Source organism: Aspergillus mulundensis (assembly GCF_003369625.1).
Source record: "Aspergillus mulundensis strain DSM 5745 chromosome Unknown scaffold_14, whole genome shotgun sequence".
In the NCBI taxonomy this organism is placed as follows: domain Eukaryota; kingdom Fungi; phylum Ascomycota; class Eurotiomycetes; order Eurotiales; family Aspergillaceae; genus Aspergillus; species Aspergillus mulundensis.
This window is the reverse complement of record NW_020797902.1, coordinates 135,744-156,371: the sequence shown is the minus strand read 5'-3', so window position 1 is coordinate 156,371 and position 20,628 is coordinate 135,744. Positions and strand designations below refer to the sequence as shown.

General features: G+C 52.2%; 7 protein-coding genes across 7 annotated transcripts; 4 read left to right on the top strand and 3 right to left on the bottom strand.

Moving 5' to 3' along the window:
* Positions 1-51: 51 nt before the first annotated feature.
* DSM5745_10041 (nucleobindin SSP120) lies at positions 52-722 on the bottom strand (the record flags this gene model as incomplete). The annotated part of the gene is made up of 2 exons (XM_026752057.1): positions 52-542; positions 605-722. 2 exons carry the CDS (start codon positions 720-722, stop codon positions 52-54), a joined length of 609 nt encoding a protein of 202 aa, XP_026599119.1.
* A 362-nt stretch (positions 723-1,084) lies between these two features.
* Positions 1,085-3,223, top strand: DSM5745_10040 (uncharacterized protein; the record flags this gene model as incomplete). Its single annotated transcript, XM_026752056.1, has 1 exon — positions 1,085-3,223. The coding sequence occupies one exon, from the start codon at positions 1,085-1,087 to the stop codon at positions 3,221-3,223; it is 2,139 nt and encodes a 712-aa protein (XP_026599118.1).
* A 572-nt stretch (positions 3,224-3,795) lies between these two features.
* Positions 3,796-6,217, bottom strand: DSM5745_10039 (DEAH-box ATP-dependent RNA helicase PRP43; the record flags this gene model as incomplete). Its single annotated transcript, XM_026752055.1, has 3 exons — positions 3,796-3,918; positions 3,977-5,843; positions 5,904-6,217. The coding sequence occupies 3 exons, from the start codon at positions 6,215-6,217 to the stop codon at positions 3,796-3,798; spliced, it is 2,304 nt and encodes a 767-aa protein (XP_026599117.1).
* A 494-nt stretch (positions 6,218-6,711) lies between these two features.
* Positions 6,712-9,322, top strand: DSM5745_10038 (protein arginine N-methyltransferase; the record flags this gene model as incomplete). The annotated part of the gene is made up of 4 exons (XM_026752054.1): positions 6,712-6,816; positions 6,871-7,489; positions 7,550-8,931; positions 8,984-9,322. 4 exons carry the CDS (start codon positions 6,712-6,714, stop codon positions 9,320-9,322), a joined length of 2,445 nt encoding a protein of 814 aa, XP_026599116.1.
* Positions 9,323-11,001: 1,679 nt separating this feature from the next.
* Positions 11,002-13,617, top strand: DSM5745_10037 (uncharacterized protein; the record flags this gene model as incomplete). The annotated part of the gene is made up of 2 exons (XM_026752053.1): positions 11,002-11,082; positions 11,197-13,617. 2 exons carry the CDS (start codon positions 11,002-11,004, stop codon positions 13,615-13,617), a joined length of 2,502 nt encoding a protein of 833 aa, XP_026599115.1.
* Positions 13,618-14,128: 511 nt separating this feature from the next.
* Positions 14,129-15,609, bottom strand: DSM5745_10036 (phosphotransferase family protein; the record flags this gene model as incomplete). The annotated part of the gene is made up of 2 exons (XM_026752052.1): positions 14,129-15,391; positions 15,454-15,609. The coding sequence occupies 2 exons, from the start codon at positions 15,607-15,609 to the stop codon at positions 14,129-14,131; spliced, it is 1,419 nt and encodes a 472-aa protein (XP_026599114.1).
* A 1,190-nt stretch (positions 15,610-16,799) lies between these two features.
* Positions 16,800-20,572, top strand: DSM5745_10035 (glycerophosphocholine phosphodiesterase; the record flags this gene model as incomplete). The annotated part of the gene is made up of 4 exons (XM_026752051.1): positions 16,800-16,935; positions 16,998-19,823; positions 19,880-20,280; positions 20,333-20,572. The coding sequence occupies 4 exons, from the start codon at positions 16,800-16,802 to the stop codon at positions 20,570-20,572; spliced, it is 3,603 nt and encodes a 1,200-aa protein (XP_026599113.1).
* Between the last annotated feature and the right edge of the window lie 56 nt (positions 20,573-20,628).

Below are 20,628 nucleotides of genomic sequence, written 5' to 3'. Positions count from 1 at the left end.
AATGATCCAGACATAAAAGCACAAATGGTAAACGCATAAAAATACACATGATCAGGCCCGCCCTTGTTTGCGGAATTTCGCCGGAATGTTGGCCGCAACGATCGCCATCCGTTCGAGTTGATCCAGCTTCTCCTGGGCCTCGTCTTCCTCGTCATGTCTCTTGAAATGCTCGATATCCTCGGGATGCGTGAGTTCCTCCTCCGTCGCATCCTCGCCGTGGTACATCTCAAAGTGATGAATCTCGTACTCGTACTCAATGTCCCCGTGATGGCCAGGCCCAAACCCAAAGTCCGGTAGCTTCACACCGTCGGCAATAAGGTGCATCCAGTTGTCGCGGCTGATGAACCCGGTATTCGCTGGGTCGAACAGAGTGAAGACCTCCCTCAGCGCTTCTGTTTTCCGCTCCTCAGTCAAGCCCGCGTTGGACTCGTCATCCATGCCGTATGTCTTCCTCACTTCCTCGGGCGTCCAGGCCCCGGATGAATCGTAATCGTGGAGTGTAAAGAAAGAGGCGGCGTCGAAGGTGTCAATGTGATGTTCCTCTGTCATTCACATGTGAGTAAGTTAAGGCTATTTCCTGCAAGGTACCCAGGGTAGGTCCCACCTTGCATGTGCCGAGTCGCCCAGTCTGCAGAGGGATCGGTAGGGGTGGAATGCGAGCCGTGGGCATTTACGAAGCTGCCACTCAGGGCCAGTAGAGCGGTAGTAAGCGTGACCAACATTGTCAATCGCGAGTGCTGGGGCTTGGCTGGCCAAACCCAGATTACAGCAAAGGACTGAATTTTGTGAAGAAGAGAATATAGAGTGAGCAGCTCCCCCGGGGTTGACGTGCGAATGAGGAGCCCCGGAGACCAGCTGTTGCCAGCTCCAGCATGGGGCCCGGTCTGTTTGCAGTGTTTGCTCTCCGGCATCTCCGACTTTTTCCCCGAAAGCACAACCTCGCAGCATCATACCACCCAGCCAGGCCACATTTCTCAGCTTCCTGGAATCGATACTGCGAGTCAAATATTTCGAGATGCACAATTGATCTTCGACCGTCAAATAACTCGATCATCCGCCCAAAAGGGGCCGAAATGTCCTGACAATGCAGCGAATCTGGTCCCGCAGCGCACCGGCCACGCCGAGTTCCCTGTGCATATCGTGCCTAAAAACCGCCGCTGAAGGTTTAGCGTCTAGAACAGCTTCGACTGCGGGCGAACGAAGCGTACCTATCGAAAACCCAGTCGCGACGCGTTATACTAGTACGATAGCTACGGCGGTCTCTAGAAATGCGCGGGGGAAGAGCAGATGCCGCCGGGAGCGGGAGGAGATTGCTCTTGACGAAGACGAGTCCCATGATCTGAGGGCTGCTGGTCATCGCGCTTCAAGTGCCGCGCCTCTAAGGCAGAGCACGGTTGTTGCGCGTAAAGCGCTTCAAAAAAGATCATTTCACACACTACCGAGACCCGTACACCAGAACGATCGGTTACCGAAAGCCCAAGCGCCGCGCAGATATATGCAATTCTGGACTACTAAAAACCATAAAATCGGCGAGACTGCGATTATCAAGAAACTTGAAGCGGAAAATGCAGACTCGATGAAAGACGATGATGACTTTGACATGGCCCTTGATGTGGAGGAGTTGCCTGAATGGCTTACGGCTGATCAGGTTTGCGCAAAAGCTATCAAAAAGCTTGCATTGAAACAGCTTGCGATTCGCCTTCTAATACGCCCATCAGTTGCTCATTCCTATTTTGGCGTTCTAAAAAACTATGGTGATAATGATGATACTCCCCAGCTTGACTTACCGGGTCTTCTCTTCGAGCTCAATGCCGTCCGGCGCAGAATTGGGCAAATCAAGGCAAACCCGAAAGTCAACATCGATGATTTAGTAGGCTCGTTCAACTCTCCTCGTTGGCAGGATCTAGTCCGTTCCTCGAACGAATTGGAGAAGAAGATGCGTCAGGATTCAAATCAGTATCTCAGCGGCCAAATGCCCCTAGAAGAGTTTCTTTTGAGGCTGTCGGATGGTCTTCTGCGCTGCCATGATCCGGACCGGCAATTTGTCTTCACATATATGATTATAGCATTTACCCACACCCGACAAAATGACCTTGCTCAATTGGTCATCAAGACAATACTTCCTTACCAGTTTGAAATGAGCGTCTCCCTCATCCTTGCCATTCTCAACTTCTTCCGCAAAACCAAAGACCTGAAGGGCTTTGATCTTTTCCTGCTGATGCTGGAAGGGAAAGGGTACCCCATAAACATGGGCAAACTGAGCCTCTTCGTGCCGAGGACAATCAATGGTTTAAGGATTACGGTCCCTCCTGTTCACAGCGCAAACATTGTTCTCTACGGTTCGCTCATTAGAGCTTGTCTGCGGTTCGACCAACCCGATAGAGCGGATGCGTACTTACTAGCGGCAAGAGCAGCCGGCTACATGGATGATTTTGCCATCCTCATGGCCTATCTGGAGTTCTACACGATCCGAAAGGACTGGGAAAGAGGCCGACAAGCGCTGCAAAGAGCCTTGGCCTATATCACATCAACAACCATGCACCCATACACAGGGGTGGGGAGATTGATAGTTATGATGGTACAGCTGAGTGATGAATGTCGCAAGTTCGACGTCTCCGAAGCCCTCATCAAGGCTGCAGTCCAAAGCGGATTCAGCGCAGATCTCCCAAGCCGTCAATCAGACATTGTCAGCGAAGCCGATCCCGACCACTATAGGTGGACCGCCGCCGCGCAAGAGACACCACCAGCGACATCTACCCCGCTGGCTGAAAAATGCCATGCGTTCGCCAACATCATCAGGGAGCAGCTAGAAATTCTTGCCCCCACGGGAGAGAGCTCTGCTGATCGATTGCAGAGGCTGATGGGCACGTATTCCGAGCAGCTTATGTCCACGGTGCTGGACGAGGGACTCGCCCTTAAGGCATCTAGGAAACCACTCCAGACAGAACAGGCAGATAAGGTTTCCCAGACCGAGATGGTCGAGCAAGAAAAGGAGCTCGAACCCCAGTCTTCCCCCGAAGACATAATGGCCGCGCAACAAAATGAGATGCGCGCCCTGAAATCCGAAGTCGCATTTCTGAAACATTTGGTTCTGCGCATGGCCGCGCAAAACACACTATCCTCCGCCCAGGGTAACAAAAGCAAGATGGCGAATACATCAACGCTCGAGTCACCTGAAACTCTTCTGCCCGAGTCGGCCGAACCCTCTTCAGAAGGCAAATAAGCCAGAAGCTTAGGATGCTCAAGCACTGTTATTTTACTCAAGCTTGGTATATCATTAGGGCTCGAACCTTCCGGGCTGTGTGCGTCTGGGGCCGAGCCACGCTTTGCAAGCTTCAGTCCAGCCTTACTTTTGGACATTTGTATTGACTCAGCCTGTTTTCACATCTGATAATCAGACTACCTACCCGCTATATAGATACTGTACATTAGATCAAATGATAGAGAAACAGACATTTACCTATAATTATTCTATCTCATCTCACTAAGTGGTAGCTCAACCCGACTCGTATGACGGTATGACGACGGACTGGCTCCGGTTGTGACAGCTTAATATGTGGAGGGAGCAGTGATTGAGATAACCCAACGCGGCTTGGCTTTCTTACCCCTACGACTACATTCTAGTGTAGGTTACTTGAAGAGAGATTCCAGGACGGGGAGACACAAAGGTTCACCTTATTACCCAATAAATAAATAGCAGTAAATCTCATTGCAGGCTGATTATGTTCAGCGTGACATTATGAAAGCGTAGTCTATATAAGTTCATAACAATCAAAGATAAATCTGACCATTGACTTAACGCCTCTTATCCGCTCGCATCTTTTCCTTGCGTGCGAGTCTCTCAGCGGCCCGTTGCAGAGACGAGCGAATATCACCCTTGGGGAAAGACGAGACATCGTAATATGTAGGGGCAATGTCCTAAGGCTCAAGTTAGACACAATACATAGTGAAAAGGGAGCACTAAGAAAGAACTTACAATAAGCCATTCGGGTTTGACAGCCGTCACAGTTCTGATATAGTTCTTTGTGGTGAGCACGAACTCGTTGTACAGGACCCATTCTGCGTCGTGGGCGAGGACGGTTGAGGGATGTAGGAGCACGTTCTGGTGGTCCTTGATGGTCGTGTACATGCTCTTGCCCTGATTTTCCTTCTTGGCGACCTGCATGAAGAATCCTGCACACAAAGCACGGCGAATATTCTCATAATACTTCTTGTCCTCGAAGGGTGTGGAGATCATTTCAAGTTCCGAACGTTCCATAATCCGTAGAAGCTGCATCCGCACGTTATCGGCCGACTGCAGGGCTCGCAGGGAAAGGAAATGGTCGTGACACCATTGCTTGGGGTTCTCCTGGGCCTCAGGACTCTTAAAGGCGTGATAGGCGTTGAGTAAGGTGAGCTGGTCTCCGTCGGGGTGAGCAAACAGGTTCTTCATCTCATCAGCCCGCTTCCGTTGGGATGCTGGCCGAACGAAGATCTGCGGTACAGACAGCAATGCTGTGATGGAAAGAATCTCATTCGAGCAGTAGAACTCTGGCGAGCTGATGAGCATGACCGCGAGGGCCGGGTCGAGCGGAAACTCGGAGGCAAGACGCCCCAATGGGGTTAAGTTGCCGTCATCGTCAAGGCAGGCGAGGTAGTTCAGTTCCTCAAGGGCTCTCATGAGCGTCTCGGGCGCCGGAGGATCCATCAAATCAAAATGCACCAAGTCATCGATACCCAATTTCTTCAACTCAAGCACGGTGGACGACAAATTTGAGCGAAGAATTTCGGGGTATGTTTGATCAATCAACTCCTTCTTGAAGGCACCTTCGGTGTAAAGCCGAAAGCATTTACCGGGGCGGGTACGACCAGCACGACCAGCTCTCTGTTGTGCGGAAGCCTTGGAGATCGGAGAGACTAATAGGGACTCAACACGAATGCGGGGGTTGTAGATCTTCTGTTTCGAGAAACCGGGATCAACCACGTACACGATACCATCAATGGTAAGAGAGGTTTCGGCGATGTTGGTGGACACAATGACCTTCCTTCCTGGGCGGCCACCTGGGCGGCGTGCAGCTGGGGCGGGTTCGAAGATCTTTTGTTGCATATGCGGCGGCAAGCTACCATAGAGGGTGTAAACCTTCAATGGGCCCGCATCAGCTTCTCGAACCATCTCATCACCCTCGAGTGAGATCTTGCGCGCTGCATCCTCAATCTCCTCTTCTCCAGTCAAGAATAGGAGAATATCACCATCATCCTCGGTGGCGTGAATTTGTAGAACAGTGCGGATGGCGGCCTCTACGTAATCTTGTTCGGGTTCGGGGGTATAGAAGATCTCGACAGGATGGGTACGACCAGGAACGGCAAGCAGAGGGGCATCGTTGAAGTAGCGTTGGAACTTCTGGGCATCCAAAGTGGCAGACATGATAATGATCTTCAGGTCAGGTCGGCGCAGCACCACTTCCTTGAGAAGACCCATAAGAACATCGGTGGACATTGTTCTCTCGTGAGCTTCATCAAGTATAATAGTGCTGTAGCGGCTAAGTTCGTGGTCGTTCATGGCCTCTCGCAGTAGCATACCGTCCGTCATGTACTTAAGGACTGTCTTGGAGCTGGTCATGTCTTCGAAACGAATACTATAACCGACCTCCTCTCCAAGTGTGACATCCAACTCGGCAGCTACGCGCTGGGCGACCGACATAGCAGCCACACGACGAGGCTGAGTACAGGCGACCATCTTGCGTTCGGTGTGGGGGAGATCATCGAGCAGAACGAACTGGGGGATCTGGGTGGTTTTTCCGGAACCGGTCTCACCGACGAAGACCAGGATCTGAGACTGCTGGTAGAGCTGCAAGAATTCATCTCTAGGAACGGATGCAAATTAGCATTGCGCAAAGAACCCAGACCTAGAAAAGACTGCTTACCTCTGGGCATGAACCGGAAGATCACGGCGAGTTTTCAGGATGGACAAGTATTTGTTCGAGAATGGCCGTTGGGTGAACGGGTTGATCTCGTGGTCTTCAACCTTTTGCGCCTGCGCAGCGGTCGTCTTGTGTCGCTGCAACTTCGCAAAGGCTGAATTCTTGTTATCAGCCTGTGAGCTTGAGTTGCCGTTAGAGGACGTATCAGCGTACATATGTGCCAGATAGGGATTATCCCGGGGGTCAGTCCCAGACTTATCCATCTTCTGGCGTTTGGCGCGAGAACCGTCTTCTGAGTCTGTACGTCTATCAACCATGACGTTAGAGGAGGGAGATGTAGAGTCGCAGCAAGACCGGACAAGTCGAGGCGGCCAAAAAATTCACTGATCGGTTTGCCTTCGGAAGAAAGTTGGAGCCCCGATAGGAAGGTGGGCCGGCTGTCCACCGCCCGAGCTGCTGTTCTAGGCCTCACCGCCCCTCGAGTTCTGCCGGCCCCGCTAAAAAGAACAAGGGACGCCGAGGATTGATCTGTTGACTGGACTCGACCATTCCCTCGAGTCGGCTGCCTGTTTGTTTATTCAATAATCGAGGGAGAATCGCCGCTTGCAAGGCTCTTGAGGACTTGATTTTATTGTCACAGTCCCGTGGTGCAGCTATTGAGCTTGGAACTCTAACCCCAGGCTGAACATCAATGTCCAACTAGTACAGTACTTTGGGAACAGCATCAACAGATCTCTTACGAGCCACGTCTCCGACAATTTCTGGCCATAGTTGTTTTTGATATAGGACTCCTACATACAGCACTTCAACCATGGACTCTGAGAGCCTTGCTCCGAGCTTCTGTATCGGACAACATGAGAGCAAGCGCACCATTCCGATTACCTCGGAGGTGGTGCAGTTGGCGCATGAAAGTAATGTGTGTACAATCTCTTTGCATTGGCCCCGATCTGCCTACTAATTCTCTCTACAGTATGATATGCTTACCACCCCGATTACGACTCCCCATTTTCACTCGCGTGTGCTCAGTCTCCTCTCTTCTCACCTCGCGAACATACAAGCTATCTCTCACGATGACCCTCGGACTTTGATGACCACAGGAAACACACGGCCACTAGTTGTTCCGCAATTAGGACCGGCCGATACCCATTTGACTCCAAATGATGCAATGTCGCAATTGGTGGGAGTGACCAGTTCTTGGATCGATATGTGTTCCCCCGATCCGTTGATTGCAGACCTTTCACGCCAAGTTTTCATGCTAGAAGTCGCATACGCTGCTTTCTGTGGAATTGGTTATATTTTGATCCCAGGGCCGAAGCTGCACCATAAAGGGATGCATTCGGACGGGGTATCGTACTACGCACGGGCAATTCAAGACGCAGTCAGCCTCGGCCCATACATCCAGTTTCATATCTGGTTGGACATGGTTGACCAGGGGGTCGGAGTAGATGAAATGGGCGATCTTGCGCCCCTTGCTCGAGAGGAATTCTTTGAGGATGAAATAGAGACGCCTAGGATAGACCTTTTTGGCACTTGGGATGCTTGGGATGCCATTAGAAGAACGTGTAAATACCATTCCAGGCTATTCGTAGGTAAGAAAAATCTATGCAACGTTTTTGATTTTGGTATCCGAGGCTAAGATATCTCCCTAGGACTCTTGTTACCCAAGCACCTTCCACCTATGTCGGTCCAGTCTAGGTGGCATTCAGAGCCTGTTCACTTGTTCGCCATCGACGCCAACACCTTCATCAAGAACCAAAAAGGGTACCCAGTCTTGGGGAAAGCCCATCAGGCTCTGATTTCCAGGTTCATGCGTCTCCGGACTGCGCCGTGGATCCTGCTCTGTGACGTCGGGCCTATCCCAGGTGTAGAGGAAGACACTGCCCTCAACCTCCCTGGCTCTGAATATCCAAGTCTTGCGCAGGCCGCAACCTCGAGCAAAAAGCATCACGATCCAACTCCGCATTTGTCCTATATGAGAAACCTCCAGCAGCGTCAGCCTCCGCGGACCGCCATTGAAAGATTCGGCGTCGGCTACCAAGACTACCTTCAAGCGCCGCTGCAGCCTTTGACGGTCAACCTAGAAAGTATCACCTACGAGGTATTCGAGAAGGATCCTATCAAATACGAGTGGTATGAGCGTGCTATCGCGAAAGCATTGAGCGATTGGGCGGAGCAGAAGAAGCCTACATCAAACCCGGATGGCCGAGTGGTCCTCGCGGTGGTTGGAGCCGGAAGAGGCCCCTTGGTGACCCGGGCACTCAAAGCAAGCGCTACATCGGGCGTTGAAATCGACCTGTGGGTTGTGGAAAAGAACCCAAATGCATTTGTTCTCCTTCAGCGTCATAATGAGAATCTATGGGGCGGAAAGGCCACCCTCGTCCACTCCGATATGCGTGCTTGGAAAGGGCCGCGGGTGCAGAAGCAAGCTTCTGTGTCTGTTTACTCCAAGATCGACATCGTCGTGTCCGAGCTTCTGGGCTCTTTTGGCGACAATGAACTCTCACCTGAGTGTCTAGATGGCGTCAACCACCTGCTGCATCCCGCGCACGGCATCTCAATCCCGGCATCATACACGGCGCATTTTACCCCAATCTCAGCACCGAAGCTACATGCGGACGTCACGAACCAGACAGTCTCGAATCCTGCCGCACCTGAAACGCCATACGTGGTCATGCTACATGCCATCGATTACCTCTCTACCACTCAGTCTGAAGCTAGCGCCGCTAGGTCCTCCGCTGCGACAGCTCCATCGGAAACATCCACGCCATTCGTCCAAACAGCGTGGTCGTTTTCCCACCCTAACCGAGATATACCTCCTCAGCCGGCCTCGACCTCGATGATTTCCAATGCACACAATGTGCGCCGGACCCGTCTGACGTTCCCGGCTTCGAATCGTGGGGTCTGTCACGGTCTTGGAGGCTATTTTGAAACCGTTCTATACCCCGGTGTGGAACTTTCCACCAACCCGGTTACTATGGACAGTAAGAGCGCGAACATGATCAGCTGGTTCCCAATCTACTTTCCGCTTAAGGTAAGACTCTCCTTGAGGCTGAAAATAGTATCGACTTCTAACGAATGCTTAGACCCCTCTTAATGTCCCCGACAACGGCGAGATCGTCGTAACCATGTACAGACAGACGGATGACCGAAAGGTGTGGTACGAGTGGATGGTGGAGGTTTTCGCTCTAGAGGGTGGCGTCTCCGAGTCAGCATCGGCACCAGCATCAGCATCAGAGCGCTTCATCCCTGTGATGAGCGGGGCCAGGACTATTTCCCCAGGCGCGGACAGCGCTCGCAACAAGGCCGCCACCATTACGGATAGCTACAGCAAATTAGCGCAGAAGAAAACACGGGGCCCAAGACGAGTCAGGGTGGGGATGAGTGATCTACACTCAAGCATTAAGGATGGATGTCTTATGTAGCAAAGGTCTGCTTTAACTCGTTCCGGAATCCGGAGAGTTGGCCAAGTGGCTGCTGGGGGTGAGGCTGCAAGGATTCGGATTCGCGGGGCGGGAGGTTGGTGGTGACAACAATTCCCTTGGCAAAGCAGAGGCAAGCCGCCAAGCAGCTCTGTGATATCGAAAAATTGATAACGCAGCCTTGGCAATTTGTGGTCGTCAATAGTCATAAATATAGAATCCGCTATTTTCAATCCTCGGTCAGGGACTCAAGAGCGAGAAAATGATCATGCAGCCCGGTTAAGGTTGGAATCTGAGTCTGGGATGCCCGGTAACCGATGCACATGCAGCCCAGGGCTGGCAGCCCACGTTCCCTGCTTAAGTGTGGGGAGGAGAACGGGGGTTCCAGTACCCTATTTCCTGGAGTCTGGAGAAAAAGAGCTGGCATACGGCTCGGTAGGCGAGATGCTACAGATACGGAGCGCTGTGCAACAAAGCATCAGGTGACAGAGTAGACTTCCAGTCGGATGCCGTCCCGTATGCAGTCTGGCATCTGATCTGAAGTCCCTCCCATGCTATACGGAATCACGGAGTACTCCGCGCACAAGGGAATTGTTACAGGGCCGGGCCCTGTTTCCTCCCGCCGAGAGGTCGCTCGAGCCTCGAAGAAGGGGTCGCAGGTGAACTCCTTGCAGATCACCAAAGCCGAAGCTGCAAGAATGGGCCGTGATAGTGCGACCTGAGCCTTGAGCTATGAAGCATCAAAAGTCTTGGAGCTCTTGGAAGGTGACTTCACGGCAGCGCGGGAAAAGCAACGTGTTACGGGGCCTTTCTGTGGTTGGTTTGATGCCAATCCGAGAGGCGTCGTTATCGGCGCGGTGGCTGCCTCGACATCACAATGGGATGGGATGACTCTTGAAAACTTGCGTATCGGTCAGTATTTACTGGACAGGGTAGGCCAGCGCGATGCATTGCGCGTGATCGTGATTCGATCTGTAAAAGCTGTTATCTGATGGAAACCCGGAGTTAAGGGCCGAAGGATGAGATGGATAGATCGGAGTTGGAGCTGGCGCTGCCCCAGGTGGAAGTGCCGGTCTACGGAGGGATGGTCAAGGCGTCTGTGATCATCGTACAGGGACATCTTAACCCTGTTTGCCGCTCGGTCAACTTGCCTGGCAGAGTACGTACTCCGTAGTTTCCTGCTGTTTGATGGGATGAGATGAGATCTGGGCTGTACGGAGTAACCTGTCACGATCCATAGATTTGGGTTACTGCAGTCTGCAGAAAAAAAATTACTTGTGCCGCGGGCGGTTCCAGACGGAGTCGGCGGACGGACAGCTTCTACGCGGCATCTCTCAGTCCCCTCCACTGCCCCAAAGAATAATAATCTATCAACCTCCCAGGCTCCAGCTCCTTTGTTGGTCCTCCAAGTCAGCTTACTTGCAGCTCTGACAGCAAGCTTCTCCTTGTTCCTCTCGATGACTGCTGTCTTCCTTTATCTATCAACTGTCTCGGAGTGCGTGGGTTAATCTATCCCTCTCACCCCTCCCCTCCGCGACCAACCACATTCTCCAGCGAGAACCCCAACAATTTCCAATCGTACAACTACCTCGATTTATTCGAATCCCATATCCCTTACCAGGCAACTTTATAGCAGCTACTTGCGCGTTTCCCTTTGAACCGGTCCCTACGTCAAAGCTGAAATGGTCCACGCCACAGGCGAGGAACGCGCTGTGCACCTTTCGCGAGAGGCTGTTGAGTTGAGAGATGCTGGGCACCATGAGGTACGCGCCACGTCTATTCTCGTACCCCTGTCAATGCCGCTCGACGTGGTTGCTTGCTGCATGCCGTTGATACGACCCGTGCGCCTGAGGCTGACGCTTGGTGATGTAATCTAGGCCGCTGTACGAAATCTGCGAGAAGCCCTCTCGCTCGCGCCCGACAACGTCACTGTGAAAGACGCATTGCTGAAGATCCAGCATGAAGAAGGGAATGGGCACCATTTTCTCGAGCTCTGCCGCCGCTACGCCACCCAGAAAGACGAGAAGGCTGGTAAAGACGCCGCCCGCTATCTCCGGACTGATGGTCTCGTCCCGCCGGAGAGTGTAGGGCTGGAGTGTGCGAAACTTCTGCTTTCGTACCAAGCGCAGGTGCTGTCTTCGCTCCAGGATGATATTATCTCCGGTCTTGTTCGCCAGAATGCCAGCGTGCGCCAGTACTTCTCCAGCCAGCTTCAAGTTTCCGTGACCACCTTCTTTGACGATCTTTACGATAGGGGCGATGGTGCTGCGGTGTGTCTTGATACTGTTGTTCTGGATCATGCTGTTTGGCCCTCGGAGGATGCTCGCCTGCACTGCGAACGAGAGCTCTTCCAACTCTTTATCGCCAAGCTCATGGAATCCGGTCATGATTTGGACGGGCGGTCACTCAAGGGCATTGCTCGTCTTTTGGCTGTTGAAGCGGATCAGTTGCGAGATCTAATGGATGATGAGAGCCTTGACGTGGTTGTCTCGTCCTTGGATCACCGTCTTCCCTTGGAGTGGAGGAGCCAGGCTACTTTGGCGACCGTGAAATACCTGGAGTCCTCCAAAGATGTCGGACAAAAGCAGTTCTCGCAAATCATTTCGGCCAAGCTGAGCAAAAACCGCGTTGATGACCTTACCGTGGCATTTTCTGCCACTGCCGCCATTTTCCCCGTTGCGCCTGAAGTTGCGGCCGGTCTCTTCCTCTCCGACGCGTTCATCAACTCTTTGAAACCCCTTACCGCACGAGACGCGAAAAGCCGTAGAATGGAAAAGGCGGTTCTGGAGCTGCTCAATGCTGCTTGCATTAACAGCACGAGTCGCGAGGCTATTTCCAAGAATGTCTCTGATTGGCTCTCTCACATCCTCACGAACGGCAGTGATGAGAGCTCGGAGTTGGCGGCCGTCATACTGGCAAAGTTGCGGGCTTCTACAAAGGAAAGCACTGGTAAGGCTTCAAATGGCAAAATTCAGAGCGACGACGGGAATGTTTCTGAGCTTGTTGACCGATTCAAGGGATTAATGTCTAGGCAAGAGGTGGAGCATGTCTCCAACGCGATTGAGGGTCTAGCCTATTCCTCAATCAACCCCGAGGTTAAAGAACAACTTGCTGGAGACAAGACTTTTCTGCAGGGCCTAATCAGGGTCTTGAAGGAAAAGTCCAACGACACCTCGATTCTATACGGTGGGCTGATGATTATTCTGAACCTCACGCAGTTTCTTCCCAACCTATCCGAGGAACAGAAGAAGATTTCTCAGCTCAAGTCTTATGCCGAGGCAAACGCCAACGCGGTCAAGAATTCTCCGAATGTTTTTGAGGACGACAAGCATGTCATAGCTCGTTGCGCGGCTGTTGTGGACGCGGGAGCGGTTCCTCTCCTGGTGGCCTGCGGCAGAAACACTACACCTTCAAACCATGAACTTATCGGCCGTATTCTGCTCTCTTTATCTCGGAATCCGAAACTGCGTGGAACCTTGGCGCAGCAAGGTGCGGCAAAACTTCTGCTTGGTCTTGCCACTAGCACGAGTGCCAACAACGCGAACCTCATAAACACCTCGCACGCGCTCGCACGCATTCTCATCTCCGTCAACCCTGCCCATGTCTTTCCCTTGTCAGGCCTTCCCCATGTTACATCTGCCATTCGCCCCTTGATCTCGCTGCTTGCGTCTCCGGAGACTACGAGCGTGACTGCCGAACAACCGCTGGATATGTTGCCGGTGTTTGAGAGTCTTCTTGCACTTACAAACTTAGCAAGTCACCCTGATGCGGCGGCAGCAGAGGCTATTGTTCGTCATGCTTGGCCCCAGGTGGAAGATCTGCTCCTTTCCAAAAACCCCCTCATTCAACGAGCAGCCTGTGAGCTGGTCTGTAACCTGATGACATGCGAATCCGGTGTCATCAAAATGGCCGACGGTACCCAGCGGGCAGCCCAACGTCTACACATTCTGCTAGCTCTCACGGACACGGATGACCTTACCACGCGACTGGCCGCTGGGGGTGCTTTGGCTATGCTGACAGAGTTCGACCCCGTCATTGCCGGGGTGCTGGGCCGACCGCGCGGTGTCGAGCTCTTGCTCAACCTCTGCCAGGAAGAAGACGATGGGCTCATTCACCGTGGCGTTACCTGCGTGCGGAACCTGACTTGTGCTGCCTCCGGCGACATTGGACGTCGTGCCATAGATGCCGTGAAGCAGGCTAAAGGCATCGAAGTCCTGAGCAACATGCTGAAGAAGACGCGGAACCAGCTAGTGCTTCAGCTCGGTGTCGAGGCGCTGAAGCCTTTGGTCGAGAAATAAGCAGAGGGCGGCGGACAGCGGACAGCAAGCAACTTACGGATTTGGGCTTGTCTTGATGAATTGATGAAACCAATACTTTTCTTTTACTTAATAGAGCCTTTCACTTCTCCTTCGGAATTGTGCTTTTGTTCTTGTGTCTTAATTCATCTTTTCCGTCTCTTCGGAGTATGATAAGGCCCTAGGTGGTTAATGACCTGTTTCTATGCCGGCGCTTTTGGCAGGGGCTTGCTGATGGCGTTCTTGAGCCTTTTTTTGCTTTCCTTCTTTTCGCCAATGACTTGCTTTTCATGGGACTCCTGATATTAACTGGATGATCAAATTGATAGACCATGGTGGCTACTTAGATCATTTGGTTCATATAATCATCTTAGGCGTTCTTCAATGTTGTTCCACCACGGAGTACGCAAGTGCTGGCAGGATCATGGTTTCCTATGGAACCGGTTGATACTTAAATCAAATGGGTCGCCGTGCTCTCTATTATGTGCCTCCAATTCGTGTCGTGCATTAGCTATCATCTCGCCATCAACTCCCTTAATATTGCATCCTCCTTATACACAATCAACATCTTCTCCCTCCAAGCCTCCCACTCCAACTCGCCATCACCACCAGAATCCAAAGCCCTCCTCAGCCCGCCAAAAAGGCCCAGATACCCCTCCCAGTCACCCGGATATCCACAGCAAAACACAAAGAAGTGAAGCACGCGTCCTTTCCGCACTATCTCTGCAAGGTCAGGATGCCCCTTATCCTGCAGGACTTGCGCGAAGAATTCCTCATCCTCACCGATCTGGGTTACCCCATCGTAGAAATCCGCAACAGGGAGGAGCATCACTGGGGAGTTGAACGCTAAGCTTGCGGGTGCTGTATGCGCCCATTCCCAGTCAATCATAGCTGCGATGGCATGGTTTGGGTCTGTCAGGACATGGTCGCCCTTGGAGTCCGCGTGTGTTAGATAGCATTTGGAGTGTAATTGTGAGTTCGAGTTGGTGCCTCTGGGTTGGATCTGGCGGATAAGAGCTGGAATGGAATCTAGCAGGAAACGATGGATTAGAAATGCGTCGATTGGGCGTGAGGCGTAGCGTTCGCCTCGTCTGATGAGGTCTAGTGTAAATTCTATGCTTGCGCGTAGGAAGTCATTGAGGTTGGTGAAGGGTCCTAGGGGCCGCATTTGGCCGTCAGCTTTGTAGTCCGTGTGTGTTTCTCCAGCGAGAGGTCCGATGTGGCTTGTTCCTGGTTGGTCTAGTGAGCCTAGTAGGTCGAAAGGGCGCGAGCGGAGTTCGATATATATGTCTGCCAACTGGTCTATGATTTTATGTTTCTGTTCTGTTGTTGCAGACGGCCAGTTCAATGGCTTGCCCGGTATCTTTTCGTATATGATATATCCGACGCCGATGGGGTTGCCCTCGTCGAATTGATAGTCGAATATCCTAGGGACGGGGATCTTCGTTTCACTACTCAAGAATTGGAGCGTAGCGGCCTCACTGAGCAAGATGTATCGCCGTAGGTCCAATGGCGGAGACATGGCATTGACTCGTCGGATACGAGCCAGCCACAGGATCCCATCCTCGAACTGGATTTCGACGTGGATGTTCTGGCCGCCCATGACCGACCCTCGCGTTGAGGGGTCATACTTGAGGTCTTTGGCTAGGGAGCACGGCACGCCTTTACGCAGGTGGCTGGCTCGCGAGAGAAGCGCGGTGACAATGATTTTGTTGAAGAGAGTTGTTACTTCTCTCTTTTCTGCTTCGCTAGCTGCGGGACACCATAGTTCTGCGTCCTAACGAGTGGTATCAGTAGGCACATCACTACCATAACACTCCAGCTAGATATCCTGCTCACCTCCCAGTTTGGGCACTTGTGATATGGATCGTCGACATGGGTAGCGCAGAGATGGCGGTTGCAGAGGATACAAGCTCCGTCTGTACGAACAGAGGGCTTGTCGCAGCGTTCGACATCACAACTCCACATGCCAGTGCCCCAAGCTGTGGGACTCATTGTGGTGGCTAGTCCAGAGTTGGTCAAGAGAGCTGGAGCTGGACTTGCAGCTTTCTCCACGGCAGATTCCCAATCCTTGAAACCTTTCCCCACGTTTCGGTCATCTGAGCTCATCGCGTCTCCACGGCCGACCGGTCGGGACGCGGCCTCAGAGTATAATAATAATGACGAAAGCACGTTGAGCGGTCTCCTCCGTATTGATCTCGAATATAAGGCTGGATGGCGCGGGGCTATTTGTTGTCTATCTCGGTCCCTGTGTCGTTACAAAGAACCTCGGCATCTTGATTCCGGCCTCTGGCAGGTATAAGTACCGACATAGTGGTACGAACTCTAGTAAGGTATGTACGTACAACGTGTAGCTGTTTGAGTTGTCTTCAACTGCGTGCCTTGCATTTCCATGAGCCCGGAGATGTTTGTCGAGGACTTGTTCCTGGCAAAGACATGGCAAATCAGCGCTAGGCTGCCAGCCACGCCCAGCATCGGTTCGACCAGGCCGAGGGGCATGACTTCCGTGGCCATCCATGGACGACGAGCTTAATTCCTCCGCGCCTGAGCTCCATGCTTGCCACTCGTCACGCCCAGTGCTCAGCTGCGCGACGATTACTTGTCGAGAATGCGGTTCTAGGCAATTCACCGCTCCACGGGCCCCGTTGATCGGTGATCCAGGGATCCTGATCCTCTGTGTCTGGCGCGTTGACCGCATCTTTTTTTTATCTCCGGGCAGTCTCTGCGGCTTCATTCATTCTTTCGCCAGCTCTCCACGTGCTGACTATTGCTCACCATCACTAGTTATCCCCTCTAGCCTGTCTTCGCCCCTTGCACAGAGCCAGAGACCCGTTCGCTTCCCTCCGAGGCTTCCCCTCCACGGATTGCGGAGGGGTTCCAGGACTTCCACATCCCAACATACAATACCTTTCTGATTTCTGCTGAGAACTTACACATGGCGGTCTTCTCTTCAAAGCTCACTTTTTCCTTTTCTTCTATTCGACACTCATCGTTCTACTAATTCCCCGTCGCGTTTCCTTTGTCTGAGCCGATTGTTGCGCTCAGTTACGGTACGGGTAACCAGTGGCACCCATCTACAAAAGGCCCTTTATACCCCTCTTTCCTGAGGAACACCCGCCGAAATCACACCGGTATTTGTGTCATCTATCCAGATTTACTGCAGGATTTGAGATAGTTCCGCAATCATGAAGTTTGGACGCAATTTACCCAGAAACGTGGTGCCGGAATGGAGCGCCTCCTACATTCGGTACAAGGCTTTGAAGAAACTTATCAAATCCCTGGCGGACCGTGTGAAGACAGGACGCGAGGCTGATCTTGCCGGTGAGCCACCTTTATCGCGTCCTTCGGGCGGCTTAACGGCCCTCCTAACGCTTGCGCTCTAGCCTTCTTCTACTCCCTCGACCGGAACCTCGAGGACGTTGACCACTTTTACAACAAGAAGTATGCCGATTTCTCCCGTCGGCTGAAGCTCTTATCAGACCGCTATGCACAGAATCTGGACGGAAGTCATTTGGATTCGGATGACGTTGAGGATCTTCTGGCGGCATTGCTTGAGCTGCGTGGACAATTTCGCAAGCTGCAATGGTATGGCGAAGTCAATCGTCGTGGTTTCAATAAGATCACAAAGAAACTTGATAAGAAGGTGGGGGCACAGGCACAGCAAAAGTACCTTGAGACAAAGGTAGAGCCCCTGCCGTTCGCCTCGAATACAAAGGTCACCGAGGCATTGAAGAGAATCAATGACTGGCTTTCGGCCCTTGGTGACCAGAAGACCTTCGATGACGCCAGTTCTACGCACTCTTCTCTTTCTCTGAAGAGAGGGCCCTCTCGTCCGAATCTGAATCTGCCTGCGAACACTCTTCTTACCATTGATGAAGCTTTGCGAAAGGACGACACCCACGTCGTTCTGGAGCTATTGGAAGACTTGAAGACGGTCGCGGACGGAGCGGGTGAGGACGTCTTCCCGAAGGTCCTTCGAAGCCTTCTCCAGCGTTCCATCTACTATCGCTCCAAAGCATGCATTGCTGCCGTCCTCGGCCGTACTGACTCACTCGAGGAAGAAGATGATATCAACAAGCGTAACTGCATCCATCGCTTAGTGATCGCGATTGGTCGTGCTCAAACCACCACCGACTCGGAGCAGTCGGCCTCGATGCTTTTAGACTTTCCTGTGGACACCTCGAACTATATCACTCCTGCTGCCCTTCCGACCCTGCAGCCTCCTCGTGCATTGGCAAAGGAATCAGATCACTCACAACCTTTGACTCGATCTGATTCTGCGGTCTCGGTTCTGGAGTATCTGTTAGATCATCTCCGCCCCAACCAACGCGAGTCTCTACTTTCCAAGGACATGTCGGGCCGCACGCCATTGCACTACGCTGCGCAATACGGCTTCAAGGTTGTCTGTGATATCATCATCGAGCACCTGCAGGCCTGGGATATGTTCGATGTTAGTGAGGGAATTGATGCCCCGCGCTGGCAGGACAACGATGGCTGGGCGCCACTTCATCTCAGCGTTGTTGGCGGTAATCCTCTCACTACGCGGGCTCTTTTGAAGGCCGAGAACTGGAGAGGACAAATACAGGACAAAGTGGAAATCCGCAAGCACGTGTCCAAGTCAAGCGCAGTGCTTGCTCTGGCTGTCAAGGCCAATTTTGTTGATATTGTTCAGCTACTAGTTGACGCAGGTGTCGATATCAACTACCAAGACCACCATGGTGAAACCGCATTGCATGTTGCAGCTCGCTTCGACCATGAAAAGTGCGCCCGTATTCTGCTCAAGGGCACCGACGTTCAGAAAGCAGATACCGAACTTGCTGAGACCACATACTCATGGACCCCTCTTTTTGTCGCTAGCGTTGATGGCTCGCTAAAGGTCGTTGAGGCTCTGATTGAAGCTGGCGCCAATCTCGAACGATTGGATTCCTCTGGTTGGACTGCAAAAGAGCATGCGGCCCTGCGTGGTCATCTCGAGGTTGCCAGATGCCTCGCGAAGGTAACACCTGAACCTGAGCTTACCGAAGAGCCCTCTTTGACAGTGCCGACTACATCTGGCCCCATTACCTCTGGTCCTTTGTCGTCGCAGCCCCAATCATCTCTCATGGAGAAAAAATCTAATGGAGGGAGCGCTACAGGGAGTTCTCCCTCCCGGAATCTTGAACCTGTTAAGTCATTTGGACATCGGTATCTCACCGACGAGGCCATGATCCTGGTCAGCTTGGGTACTATGGACATCCGAAAACACGTGCAAGCTGTGAACCTTGACCGTATACCCATGGAGCATGCCTACGCCACTCAGCTTGACACAGCTTTATCTATCGTTATCTCTGCTAGCGGTGCGCAAGGCGAACCCGAAATCATCGATCTTCCTGTTCAAGAAAACATCTCGACGGAACCGATCGTATTCCATGCAGGGGACCCGAGCAAGGTCAGGCTCCTGTTTGACCTTGTTCCTACTTATTCAGGCTCGAAAGACCAAATTGTGGGACGCGGTGTTGCGTTATTATCCAGTGTTAGGCCGAGTGTGGGATCCAACCGAATCAATCTCCAAGGCGACTTGACTGTCCCCATTGTCGCGGCCAATACTTTGGAAGTGATTGGCTCCATCACCTTCAACTTCCTTGTGATCACACCTTTCAAGCATCCGAACATATCCATCAATAGGGAACAGACCTACTGGAGAAGTATGACCTCAACTATGGTCATCGGACATCGTGGCTTAGGCAAGAACTTCGCAACCCGGAACTCTTTGCAACTTGGGGAGAACACCATACAGTCTTTTATTGCAGCTGCGAACCTAGGCGCCTCATACGTTGAGTTTGATATTCAGCTTACGAAGGACCACGTTCCGGTTATCTACCATGATTTCCTCGTCAGCGAAACAGGTATTGACGCTCCCGTGCATACCCTCACCCTCGAGCAGTTCCTTCAACTCGGAGAGCGCGGTTCATCTCGGACACCGGCGTCTCCTGGTCTGCCCGCCACTGGAGGGAATGAACGAAGCAAGACCCCGCCACGAACCAGATCCATGTCTGTTGGCAGTTCGGAGAGCCACCTTGATCCTCAAGAAAGAATGAAGCATACCCGTGATATCAAGAAGAAGGGATTCAAGGGAAATAGCAGGGGCAGCCATATTCAAGCACCTTTTGCTACTCTGGAAGAGCTGTTCAAGAAACTGCCTCAAAATGTTGGCTTTAACATGGAGTTGAGTAAGTCTATCCTTCATAAAAGTCAACAACAAGTGCAGGTCTAACCATTGCCATAGAATACCCCATGCTTTATGAGAGTGAAGAAGAGGAGATGGATACATATGCTGTGGAGCTGAACTCATTCGTGGATACAGTCCTCGAGAAGGTTTACGAATTGGGCCAGGGCCGCAACATGATCTTCTCGAGCTTCAACCCGGATATCTGCTTGCTCCTGTCCTTCAAGCAGCCATCCATTCCCGTCCTCTTCCTGACCGATTCCGGCTCTAGCCCTATTGGTGATATCCGAGCTAGCAGTTTGCAGGAGGCAATTCGGTTCGCCTCCCGTTGGAACCTGCTTGGGGTAGTGACGCAGGCAGAGTGTCTTGTTCTCTGCCCTCGTCTCATCCGTGTGGTCAAGGAATCTGGTCTGGTCTGCGTGTCCTATGGTACAGCAAATAACGATCCTCACAAGGTCAAGGTAAGCTTTCGAGCACCAGTACTTCTCTGGAAATATCTGACATAACTTCTAGCTCCAAGCTGCTGAAGGTATCGATGCCGTTATTGCCGACTCCGTCCTGGCTATTCGGAAAGGTCTCACCGAGCATGAAGAAAAGGGCGGTGCAACACCGGGAATCACACCGAGTGCTAGCCCGCTCAGTCAGCCGACTGTCAACGCCGCTCTCAAGGATGCTTACAAGATCCCAGTTCTGAACCAGACGGAGGAGAAGGACACTCACCTCAGCGTCAAATCAGATACTGCTTCGGTTTGATTGGCGTGCTGCAATGACGCTAATGCTAATATCGCGAATGGTAATTGAATATAGAT